General features: G+C 37.9%; 1 protein-coding gene across 1 annotated transcript; it reads left to right on the forward strand.

Moving 5' to 3' along the window:
• Positions 1-7,207: 7,207 nt before the first annotated feature.
• On the forward strand, positions 7,208-11,850 carry LOC149820163 (MACPF domain-containing protein NSL1-like). The gene is made up of 4 exons (XM_089981759.1): positions 7,208-7,270; positions 7,352-7,535; positions 8,103-8,248; positions 11,036-11,850. The coding sequence occupies exons 1-4, from the start codon at positions 7,208-7,210 to the stop codon at positions 11,708-11,710; spliced, it is 1,068 nt and encodes a 355-aa protein (XP_089837885.1). The 3' UTR covers positions 11,711-11,850.
• The last annotated feature ends 776 nt before the right edge of the window (positions 11,851-12,626 follow it).

Below are 12,626 nucleotides of genomic sequence, written 5' to 3' on the forward strand. Positions count from 1 at the left end.
AATATATTCAATCCCATGTGTGGCCCAAACCCATGTAGATGCAGTGCATGTATATCATGATAAAAGAAAGGATATGACATATGTTCATGATCGAGTTGAAGAAATATTTAAGGATGTTATTATGGGGATAACATTAGACCCAGCTACGGACGATGATGGTGAACACACACCCCTTTAAGACTTAATGGGTGATACTCGGACCGATCTATATTCAGGTTGTACAAAGTTAACAAAATTAACTTTTATTCTCAAGTTGTTACATATCAAATCAATAAACAATTAGAGCAACAAATCGTTCGACCTGTTGATTGATTTGTTGAAGGAGGCATTGCCCAAGTGAAAAAGATTGTCAAACTCTTACTATGAGACAAATAAGTTTGTGAATTGCATCGGCTTTGATTACGTGAAGATAAATGCATGCATGAATAACTGTGTGCTTTTTTGGAAGTAGCATAAGAAGAAAGAAATGTGCCCAAAGTACAATGCTTCAAGATGAAAACCACACAAAAACAAATAAATGAAAGTTTCTCAAAAGGTATTACGATATTTTCTCATAAAACCAAGGTTGCAGCGCTTGTTCATGACAATGGAGACAACATCAAATATGAGGTGGCACAAGACCCGATGTGCAAGTGATGAGAACATACTAATTCATCCATCATATTTTGCAGTGTGAAAGGAGTTTGATAGAGAACATATATCATTCACCGCAGAACCTTGTAATGTTCATCTCGGCTTGACAAGTGACGATTTCAATCAATTTAAAAATATGAGACTGTCATACAGTGTGTGACCCATAGTATTATTGTCGTATAATTTTCCTTTATGGATGTGTATGAAAGATTCTTTCATAAAATTTTCTCTACTCATTCTTAGACCAAAGGCACCTGAAAATAAAATTTATGTTTACATGTAGCCATTAATCAAAGATTTTCAAGAGTTATTGGATGAAGACATCAACACGTACGCTGCATCAACTAAAGAGATATTTCAGATGTGAATGATGATAATATAGACTATTAATCATTTTTCAGCATATGACAACTTATCAGGATGGTCTATGAAGGAGAGCTTGTGTGTCCAGTTTGCAACGTCGATACAGGGTCAAATAGATTGAAGTTTTATAAGAAGACATGTTATATGACACACCATTGATTCTTATCAGAAGATCACTCATGGCACTAACAAAAAAAGGAGTTTGACGGTAAAGTGAAGCTTGGAGGGCCACAAAATGAATTATCTGGAGGTGAACTAGAGGTATAGTTAAGTAACGTTATTGTTGAGTTAAGAAGAGTACTGGTCCATGAAAAAAAAAGAATGTGCTGGCAACAAACGATATCTAAATTCGATAAATATATATAAATATATATATATATATATATATATATATATATATTTTTCTGACTATCATATTGGTCATCACTGAAACTATGATACAACTTATATGTAACGCATGTTGAGAAGAACATATGTGACAATATCTTATATACACTGCTCAATGTGAAGGAGAAAACAAAAAACAACGAAAATGCATGAAAAGATTTAGGACTCAAAAAGATACATCGTCACCTACACTTAGACATAAGTGGTGCAATATTGAAAAAACCACATGCACAATACACATTTTCGAGTATGCATAAGAAGGAGTTTCTTAATTGATTGAAGGATGTGAAGTTTTCTGACAGCTACACATCCAACATTAGGCGATGCGTAAACATAAATGATGCTAAATTTTTTGGAATAAAGAGTCATGATAGCCATGTATTCTTCTAGCGCCTACTTCCTATTGCAGTTCGTGAATATCTAAAGAAGACGATCGACATGTCTCTAATTCGTTTGATTGATATATTCAGTCGGTTGTGTGTAAGGACGTTGAGAAAAAATGCTTTAATAAAAAAAATTTATTTCAGTAATTTTATGTGCTTTGAAAAAGATATTTTCACTCACATTTTTTACTATTATGGTGCACCTAACCATTCATTTACCATGTGAGGTCGAACTTATTGGACCAGTACAATATCATTGGATGTATCTGATCGAGATTTTTTGATAGATTAAAGTAAATTGTAAAGATCAAAGCACGAGCGAAAGCTTCCATTGTTAAGGCATATATTTCAACAGAATGTGCGATCTTTTGCTCAATGTATCTTAGTGGTATTAATACTATATTTAACAATCGGGACCAGCATAATGATCGGTGGAACACAGCAAGGACACCTCATTTTTTTGTATTCTCACATGACATTAGCGTGAAAGCTGACGACAGTTTACTATTTATACTTTTAGATTCAGAACATGCGAGAGCTCATCGATATGTACTGAAAAAATGTGTTGAATGTGAGTCGTATCTAAGAGAACATAGATAGATAATATATAACTTGTGCAACAATGTTCAGGAAGCCACAAATATGACACGATTTGGAGTTCGCAAGTTAGTTTCTATAGAATCACGAGGATGCTTCTCTAGAATTATGATTTCTTGTTTTAAACAATTGACCATATGCACTCTTTATGAATCTAGAACTGTAGATCAGCCTTCCAAGACTAGTGAAACCTAGTTCGTGCAACTTTAAGTGGAAACAACCCTGTGAAGGGTGCTCATGCGGTTAAGAGTCAGATGTGAGAAGCGAAGCTATCATTGTGTCTCATGTTTGAAACCCACTATGGGCATCTCTTATGCATAAGCTTTGCGGGCTTTCTACGGGCAAGGAGGGTGGTTACTGGGTTTTACACCTTCAGACGTGGCAACGTCCCAACGGGGGTTGGCGTAGTGGGGTGGGGCCTTGGCTGCTAGACAGGCAATCAAGGTTCGATTTTCATGGGCATCGCCCCTCTGCACATGCCAACACATAGCATAGGCCCAGGGTCAGGGGTCTGAGCTTCGATGTTATGATGATCATAGGTATGGCAGGCTGGTCCAATGCGACCTGGTCTTCGGGTGCAATTTCTTTGGGTTCTAAATCCAAAAAATGGTGTGGCAACGATCACTCAGCAGAAGATCCAACATGGCAGGTCTCCCATCCTGACCTCAGTTTCTCGGTGTAAAAATAAAAAAAAAAGGACTGCATTGAAAATTCCATGTATGAATCTATTGGAAAAGTTTCAAAATTACTCCTTCTGCTATAATGGTAAAATTCAATAATGTCTTTGAACTTGTTTAATCACATGTGTGAGGGGAAGATACCTATATCTTTTTTTAAATACTTTGAAAACCCATGTGTTTTAGGGTGGTCTTGCAGACGCTGCATAGCCAGGACGGATGTGGCAACCACATCCATGTGTAAGGCTGTTTGGGTGCAATGCGGCACGAGTCACATTCAGAAACACCAAAATCATTTTGACCTAACCTAGCCCACCTTAACTGTTTTGACTGAGCCAATTTTGACACCTTTGACTTTTAGTTTTAAAGCTGCATTCAGATTGTTTGAGACCATTCAGGGGTTTTAAGAGTCTATGCGACTGTTGGGTGTTTTTTGGAGGTCTTCAGCCATTGGTCAAGGGTAGTAGACTGTTTAAGGTCAATTTCATTCAAATTTTAGAACGTTAGATTTATTGTCATTTACACTCATTTACCACCCTAAAATGTGATTAGCCTTCACAAGTATATATATATATAACCCTTCGTTCTCGACATGTTGATGATCAAATTTTTTTTGTTCTCTTCTCATTTCTCATCTTTTGGCTTGCAAGTTTGTGTCTAGAAGAGGTCATTTGTTCTTGCGAAGCAATGACTCCGAGGTCTAAGCTTAGTTGTATCATGAGGACTCGGCCACACTTATTTTCAGTTTGCATTTTCGGAAATCCGACAGTGGGTACATTGAAATTCTAAAAATAGAGATCTTAAAAAACATGTTTCTAGCTAGGTTTGAGATCTGGAATTTTCTAAATTCTGTTTTTGGGCCCCTTGTTATGTGATTCAAAATCACATGGGACACGCATTCGTGTGTATGATTGTTTGATTTTTTTTTATATATATAATTTTGTCATCTCTCAGTTGTGATGGCCAAATAACATTTACAACACTTAAGTTTAGCCAAAACAGGAGAAAGTACAAGTGATTACGATTCTCACCTAATAATGATTCTTCATTTAATCAAGTCAAACTTTGGTAACAAAGCTCGTGACCAACAATTACAGTTTTGAACTCAGTTGTGATCGCTCATTCCACCTATGACCAAAGCAAAAACTCTGAGATTCATGATTCCATCTCATGTGATTTAGAAACATATGATTCTAAATCATAGGGTGGACAATGTGATTGGCATGAGAAATGGGGCAAAATTTGAGCCGTTCTCTCACCCTTTTTGCTAATTTCTTATGAGAAGTCTTTCTAGTCATATAATTCCCAACACAGCCATATAAAATTGGATTTCTTTCCAATATATGAAGGAGGAGTGGCTCTTAAGGCTGTCAATGTGTCGGTAAAGGCTGGGTCAAGGTCGAATCAGACCTGCCCATATAACTAATAACAGGCTTTAAGTTTTGTCAGGTCACAAAACTAAAATACTAAATTCAGACCCATATAATTTTAAAATTATATAATATATATATAATACTTAAGTCAGGTAGATCATGACACAAACCCGGCCCCCACAATGCCCGGTTCGAGTTCGGGTCTACTCAAATATTATTTGTGTCATCACTTTACATGCGGCCATACCCAAGAATTCAAGTTGGAGTAGAATCGGATACCCGATAAAAACAGGATCTGTTGACAGGCCTAGTGGCTCTTGAGCTAGCTATGCTGTTCAAAAAGGACGAAAAGGGATTGATAAGGAAAGGTGACGCACGAACGCATATTCTTTGTCAACTACTTCTAATTTAACAATTCCACGATTAGTAACGCATATTCTTTGTCAAACTATTGATTAACGTTTCTTTATAAAATATGTATAATTGATTCTCAGCCAAGTATCTTATATCTTCTATTAAAATAACGTTACATTGTTCCCATGGGTTCTGGATAAACTGATATTAAAAGTTGCCAATTGATGGAGATTTTCAATTGTTCGCACCGGACGCCAAATATCCTAAAAATTATTTTGAACGGAAGATTTGGTATCCGGCCCTTAATGCACCAGTCTGTGGCAGTAGTAAATATTGAAGATCACCATCAATGGCCATTTTCAATATGTCCTGATCTCATCTCAGCCCATTGTATTTAGGGGTGTCAACGTTCCACCACCCAGGTGGAATCAGACTTTGACCATATTTTCGGGTATGGTATCGGGTTCGGACTCGGGTCTAATCGGCTCTACTATAAGAGAAATCATATCCAGACCCGATAAGAACTACATGAACCAGACCCGGACCATACTTGGTAAAATAATATTTTTTTTTATCATTTTTACATTGAAAAATTGCAGGTCTCAATCGGAACTCGGGTCGGGCCCGGGTCTGGTATAAAATTTCAAAAACTATACCCAGGTCCATTATTGGATCTTCAGGTGATCCGGACCTGGGTCTTAATTGGGTCTTCTTATTTGTCACCATACCTGGACCCTATAGGGTTTGGTCCGGGTTGAATCCGGGTAAATCTGACCGGTTGTTATGCCTACTTGTATTTAAGGGCATGAATCAGTCGGGCAGGCCCTCCACCCTATACTTGGCCAATGTGTTTTGGATCCTCATGGGGGTGATTTTTTCAGGTCAGACCCAGTCCACAGCCATTCAGGGTATGGCAGATGAGAGGTGGACCTGGGTGTGATCTGAACAAAAATGCCAAAGTTGTTATAAGTGGAATTCAATCATCTTGGCTTCTCCTAGTGCTTATAGGTTCCGATCCATATTTAAACCTGGATCCAGTAAGACAGGATCCTTTCCAAACACACCTAATCTCCACTGAGAGTTTTGGCATAGGTCTGTCCAACAAAGATCCTACGCTATTGAAATTGGATCCAAGATTAAAATATTAAAATTGGTTTTTTATTGATTAAAAAAAAAAAAACTCTCCATCCTCGTGTCCTATTTTTTTTTCTTTAAATTGACGAATCCGCATCCTTATGTCCACGTGTCCTTGTGACATAGCCTACAAGACCTATTTCTAAGTGGCAAGGATGATCACCTTATTGAGGCCTCGAAATGACATGGTCCCACGCAATGTTATCAGTATCGGTGCATATCGGCAGTCGTGAAGAATTTTGATATGCCTGAATAGGTTATTTTTTAATAATTATAAAAAATACTAAAAAATATATTTTTTAAATATTATTTTAAATTTATTTTAATAGTTTTCACATCTAAATAGTTTTTTTCTCATCGATGAGTGATTTGGCGACGCACATTAATGGCCAAAAGTCAAGGAAACAAGTTTGTGCTCCCCATCAATGCAGCGTATGCCCGCTGTTAACAAAACAGATGATGATAGCTTTTGGTACGAATAACTCTAATTTCAAATAGAGTAATAGCAAATCATCGTCCTTTTGAGTAATTTAACTGCGTCATTATCCGATAATTTTCACTTTCGTTCGTTCTATTCTATCGTCAACGGCCTCGCAGCATCATCTGCTCAAAATGCCCCCATCTCCTTTGCATGCTGTGGGCTGTCACCGCCTCATGGGTGTTAAGCTCAGAGTCACAAATATTGCGCCTGTAGTTGAAAATATAGTGATTTTCTTTTAATAGTTTTAAGAACTGAAATTATAACAAAAAAAAAAGGGTGATGTTTTTAAAATGAGAAAGGAGTTTATCTTGCCTACTTTTGTGTTTTTTTTTTTTGTTAGGTCACTGATAGCTAGAACCATCCAACCATCATAGTTTTAGGTGTTTTATGAGCTGAGAAAAATGAATACCTTCATAGCCATTGATTTTTTATCATAAAAAAAACCTGTATACAGGTCAGATTCGGGTGATCCAAAAAGCTGGTTTCCACTAAACAAAACCTACAGATCACATTTATGGTGTGTTAGATGTAAGAAAAGATACCAAAAACTACTATTTTTGAAGGGGCTTAGCAAGGTAGAACTAGCACATTACTTTATACGAGAACTGAAGAGAGAGAGATTTGTGATTATAAGGTTATGATGCATGCTGCAAGTTTTAAATAATCTATCAACTGTCCTTAACATGTAATGATGCACTTGACCAGATGTAAAATGAGGGACCATGATCCACATGATCAAACACCCACCCTGAGCAGCATAGCTCAGATCTATGTCAATCAAATGCTAGTTTGATCTATTTTCGATGCCAGGAATCTCAGTTGGCAATGCGAGAACGCCATGTAACATTTGCACATTCTATTAGCACAGTATCTCATGCAATAAAGGAGGTACTTTCTTCCAGTCCTTCATTTGTAATGGAAAAGCTTTTTTATGCTGATAGTACTGTTGGTTCTAACAATGTTATGCAGCATGTTGTGAGCATTTGCATCAGAAGAGGCGGTATAGATGTCGGTCAAGGGCATAGTAGATGGTTACCTACCGTTCCACAAGCACCTGATGCAATTTCAATGTCCTTTGTTCCCATAACTTCTCTTTTAGATGGGGTCCCTGGAAGTGGATTTCTAGGCCATGCAGTGAATCTCTACTTACAATGTACGTAATTAATGTTTTACTTTATTCTTATAGTTGCAGTTCTTTTTCCAGAAGAAAAGGGGTTTGCCAAAGGGATAACCTATCCTCTCTCACAATCTATTGAATGAGAAATTACATTCATGATCCTTTTGTGATGCAAATCCATGCATAACTGTTAGGTTCAAAACAAGGATATTCAACTTGAGATATGTGCTGACTAAGAACTTATCCAACTACCTGCATCTTATCCAAAGGCATCATTTTTCATAAATCAATTTTTTTTTCTCCTATCGTACATTGAAAGCCAGTTCTTTTTCTTTTGTAGTTTGGGATAGAGTTATTGTATTATGAATATATCTAATTTTAAATTTCATGAAGACATGAGCTTTCTTTACTCCATGCAATAACTTTGTTTTTCTCTTTCATGGTCAGCCATGGTTTTTTATGGAACTTGATGGAACAGTAACTAAATTTATTGTTCTAAATGTTTCCAAGATAGGCAAACCAGCATAAAACTGAATGTGGCCAAAAAATGAGTCAAGAGAAACTGTGAAGTTCTGACTTCAATTTTGATTTGTGTAATTTCAGACAAGCCAGTAATAGAGGAACTCCGTAACTTTTTGGAATACCAACTTCCCAGGCGGGCTTCTGCATATGGTGACAGTAAACATCTTTGCTCTTCCAAGCTTCAATTCACATTTATGGATCCAAAGCTCTTTGTCAATACTACACCAGTAAGTCCCTTTTGTTGTCTGCACATGCAGTCAGATCTTTCAGGAGCTATTTATTCAGTCACTATGGTGCGAATTGTAGTTGGGAAGAAAAATAAAAACCATTCTCTAACATGGTATCTGAATAGACATTATTTGACAAATTCCTATACAGTGAAGAACAAACAAGAGCAGTGAGGGATAACTTAGATGATCCCTATACATACATAGATATGTGTGTGTGCTTGTGTATGTGTGATTCTATTATTGCTCTGAATCATGACACCATACAACATGCAGTGGTACACTCTTGTTTGCATGAATCTAGCCAACATATATATGTTGGTTCCATTTTTACATGAGTTTTGAGTTTCGACAGTTATTTTACTCTCTTGGTAGGTTTAATCATTACCAATATGTAAGATTCAATTTTCAAGATGGTGGAAAATTAATGTATTATAAGTGATGAAGATGAGCATGCTAAGAATGGCCGAAAACTTTATATTTGGAGTCAACCTTAACACACGAGGATACTAAATAAAAGACACCAAACGTGATGTGAAAGCTAGAATTCACTTTTGGAGAATAGATCTATGTAAATCAAGAGTGTACATGGTGGCCGATGTCAATCAAACCCAAATATGTGTTATCACCTCTTCCTTCTAGCTGGACTCTTAATTCATAAAGGAGTTCTGTATTTGGGTGGAGGCGTTGGAGAAATTTAAAGTGAGGATTGACATCAAATTGGGAAATGGTGTTTAATGCTCTATTCTGTTCTGATCTGTGGCTAGATTCATCCCTGTAAGCTTAGGCTTACCTTTTAGTTTCACTTCAGAAACAAAAATGTGTTGGTGGCTGACTGCTTTCGTCACGGGGTTTGGGATATTGTATTCTTTCGGCATCCCATTGAGCAAATTGTTAGTGTGGGAAGCAAGTGCTAGATGGGGGTGTGAAACTTAGAAATAGAGGACAATTAGATGGAGTTGCAAGTCAATAGGGTGATTTTTCTGTTTGCTCATTCTCCCACTCCTTTCTGCTATCTCAGTGCATCTCAGCAGATGTATTCTCTTGGCTTTTATCTGTTTATTCAATAAATAGAGTCCTTTTCGTTTCACATTTCTTACAAGTCCCTTACTATTGGCTTGGGGAGAATAGGATATCATCCGCACAGGACATTCAATTTGTCGGGATATTCTTGCACCATGGGTGAGAGGTAAAGTGAAAAAATGGTTTCTTATTTGGCAACATCTAGCAGTCAATTGATAGTCCACCTAAATATGCAACATTTTCCAAGCTGTTTGTGCAAGCAACTTGTAACGGACAAAATTTGGCCTGGGCCTTCCAGAATTATCTTTAGGGGTTTCATGATTTTGTGTGGTTTATTTTGCTACTACTAATTTTTCTTTCGTTAACTCACATCTATTTTTTGTTTCTCCATGGGCCGTTTTTTTCATAATTTTAATTGAAGTTCCACTTTCTTCTCAAAAAGAAAAGAAGATTGATTTTACTACAATATGCTCTCACGGTTTGGTTCTACAACAAACACATGCATGTAAACTATGTAACACAGACTCTTCTAACAGGGCACCGCACCGGGTGTGACACTTGGACACGGCTTCCTTTGTGTCCACATTGAAGTCCATTTCTATCCAAAAGTAGATTCAGTTAACCTTTACTAAGTCCAGTTTTAACTATATTATATATATAAATACATACACGTAGTGTTAACTTAAAATTGTTAAATATATATATATATATATATATATATATATACCCTCCCCGCACCGCCGCACCCAAGTTTTTTTAATGTGCCGCATTGCCCCACAGTATGTAAAATTTCACGTTATGTCGCTAATGTCTTGTTCATGTCTTCTGTGCATTCATATCTACAATTGCAATACTAAGGTGTCTCATTTCAATAATATGGTCATAAGCATCTTGAAATCCAATAAATGTTATTTGGAATATTCTTGCAAGTAAAAGCATCCATTTTATGCATGAATAGGGATGCACAACGAGCCAAGCCGGCTCAGGCTTGACTCGTTTAAGCTTGGCTCGAACTTGTCCATGAATATAAATGAGCTGTGCTTGAATACAAGACCAGGCTCGGTGTGCATAAATGAGCCGAGCCTGCTCATGCTGGGCTCTAAAAGCTCGATTAAGCTCGTGCTAATGTGTTTATATATATATTTGCAAAAATAATCAACAAGCTATTGTTACCTTAATGAGTAGGGTTCTCACCTTTTCTTCAACAGTTGTGGAGTTTGAATACCGCAGTGTTACACTTTTTTTCTGCATGATACGGAATTTTTAGTATTTATAAATTTTTCTGGGCTGTTATAATCAAAACAAAATATCTAGCGTAGTGGTGCATTGTTTGTCTAATGTTTGGAGAGGTCAGGGATCGAATCCAAGCTTCTCAAATACTGTTTGCAATTTATTTTTTGGAATATACTGTTCAAGCTAGGCTCGGCTCAAGCAGAGCCGAGCCTGGACAGTACCATTCAAGCTCGGCTCTGGGCTTGAGCTGAGCCGAGCCGAGCTTGAACATAGTTATTTTGAAACGAGCCGAGTTCCAATAGCCCAGGCTCGGCTCGGCTCGGCTCGGACTCGGTGTGCATCCCTAATTAGAAGTGGCAACAGTGAATTCCTGATATGTGCATGGCATGCAATTACAAGAAACAACCAAGTTTGATCTCATTTTTGGCTTTAAACCTATTAACAATATCAAAATAGAACAATAAAAAAATATGTACGGTATGTATGTTTGGTTGCTTGCTTTACATTTCTCTGATCAAAGTTCACTTATAGGTTGACTCTGGAAAGAAACCTGTGACTGGACTCCGTCTCCACCTGGAAGGAAAGGAGCAAAACAAGCTTGCCATCCATCTCAAGCATCTCTCCTCACTTCCTCCAAACTTCATAATTTCCAATGACCCTGCCTATGAAACTGACATGTGCGAGGACCCAAAGCACATCAAAGCTGTAAGATCGAGATTCTACTCACATGTGTGTACTGCACCTGTAGAGTGCACTGGAACTTCAACCAGTCATTCAGCCTCTATAGTCAAGCGGGCAAGCTTGCAGGTGGAGCAAGTTGGAAAGATGAAGGTCCTCTTCCTTAAGATTGGATTTTCAACAGTGGAAAATGCTAAAATTCGGCGACCAGAATGGGATGCAGCACTATGTCCAACTCATAAATCAGGTACACTTTCCACATTGTTAAGCATGAGACTCAGAATCAGGCAGGTGACGGTGGCAGCAGTAGAGAGGGTGGACTTGAATTCAGAGGCTTTTGCTGACAGTCCACTACTGCCTGCAAAAGCAGCAAAGATGTTGAGGTTTGTGGACACAACAGAGTTAGTGAGAGGACCAGAGGACTCCCCAGGACACTGGGTAGTGACAGGAGCAAAGTTGTGTGTGCAAGGTGGCAAGATATCACTACGGGTGAAGTACTCCCTACTGACTGTTTCTGATAACAGTTAGAAAGTTTTCTCTCTTTTGGAACGGATAGAAAATTTGCACCCTTTACTTTTCCACTCACATTTTCTCACTTCCAAACATGACTTCTCATGTATAGAAACTCGTGTGTAATTCTCAATAAAACATACATATTTGTTAATAGAGACATTAATTCTAGTAATCTGTTCATAGATATTTGATAGTTAATTCATTCTAACCCATTTTACCACTTTTTTTTAGAGAGATAAAAAGTTTCATTGATATATATATATATCAGTGGTGAACATTGGTTTGTATAGTAGGGTGTGATGAGGTATCACACCCACGATAACAGAGTGACATTAGACGCCGAATGAGATGAGCAGGGCATGTACACACCCTGTTTACAGAACAAGCAAGAAATAAACAGAACAGAGAATCCGGTGAACAAAAAACGTATACAGAAAATCTGTATTTGCTGAGCCCCGAATAATCTGCAGATCCCTCTAAATGATGATTCGGTTTCCCCCACTCCAATCAATCGGAAGGCCCGGCCATTTTCGACGAGCTCTAGTCGATACTTCCCATCTTAGTCGAGCGTTAAGGGCTGCGTGATCACTCTGAATACCCCTAAACAAGCACTGATTCTGCTCGATCCAGATTAGCTTCCACGCTGATAAGGCCCAAACTCTTCAGATAAATTTCCATCTCTTGCACTTTCGATTGAGCTGTGCTGCAACTATAATGTCTCTCAGGAAGTTGAAGTCATCCCATTGAAGATTTAGATCCCCCAGGCCTAGTTCATGGCTTGGTTCATCAAGATTCTAAAGAATTCACACTCCCAAAACAGGTGGGAAAGTGTTTCTTCATGTTTATGGCAAAGTACACAGTGACTCGCTAGGTGTAGGCCTCGATGCTTTAACCTGATTTCTGTGTTCACCCGCCTGTGCATAATCTTCCA

The sequence above is a fragment of the Nuphar pumila genome, chromosome 12 (assembly GCF_984573655.1).
Source record: "Nuphar pumila chromosome 12, dmNupPumi1.hap1.1, whole genome shotgun sequence".
Classification (NCBI taxonomy): domain Eukaryota; kingdom Viridiplantae; phylum Streptophyta; class Magnoliopsida; order Nymphaeales; family Nymphaeaceae; genus Nuphar; species Nuphar pumila.

Coding starts and splice junctions, on each gene's coding strand:
- LOC149820163 (XM_089981759.1), top strand. CDS start 7,208: ATGCGAGAACGCCATGTAACATTTGCACATTCTATTAGCACAGTATCT. Junction 7,271..7,351: donor TATCTCATGCAATAAAGGAG/GTACTTTCTTCC, acceptor AATGTTATGCAG/CATGTTGTGAGCATTTGCAT. Junction 8,249..11,035: donor TCTTTGTCAATACTACACCA/GTAAGTCCCTTT, acceptor GTTCACTTATAG/GTTGACTCTGGAAAGAAACC.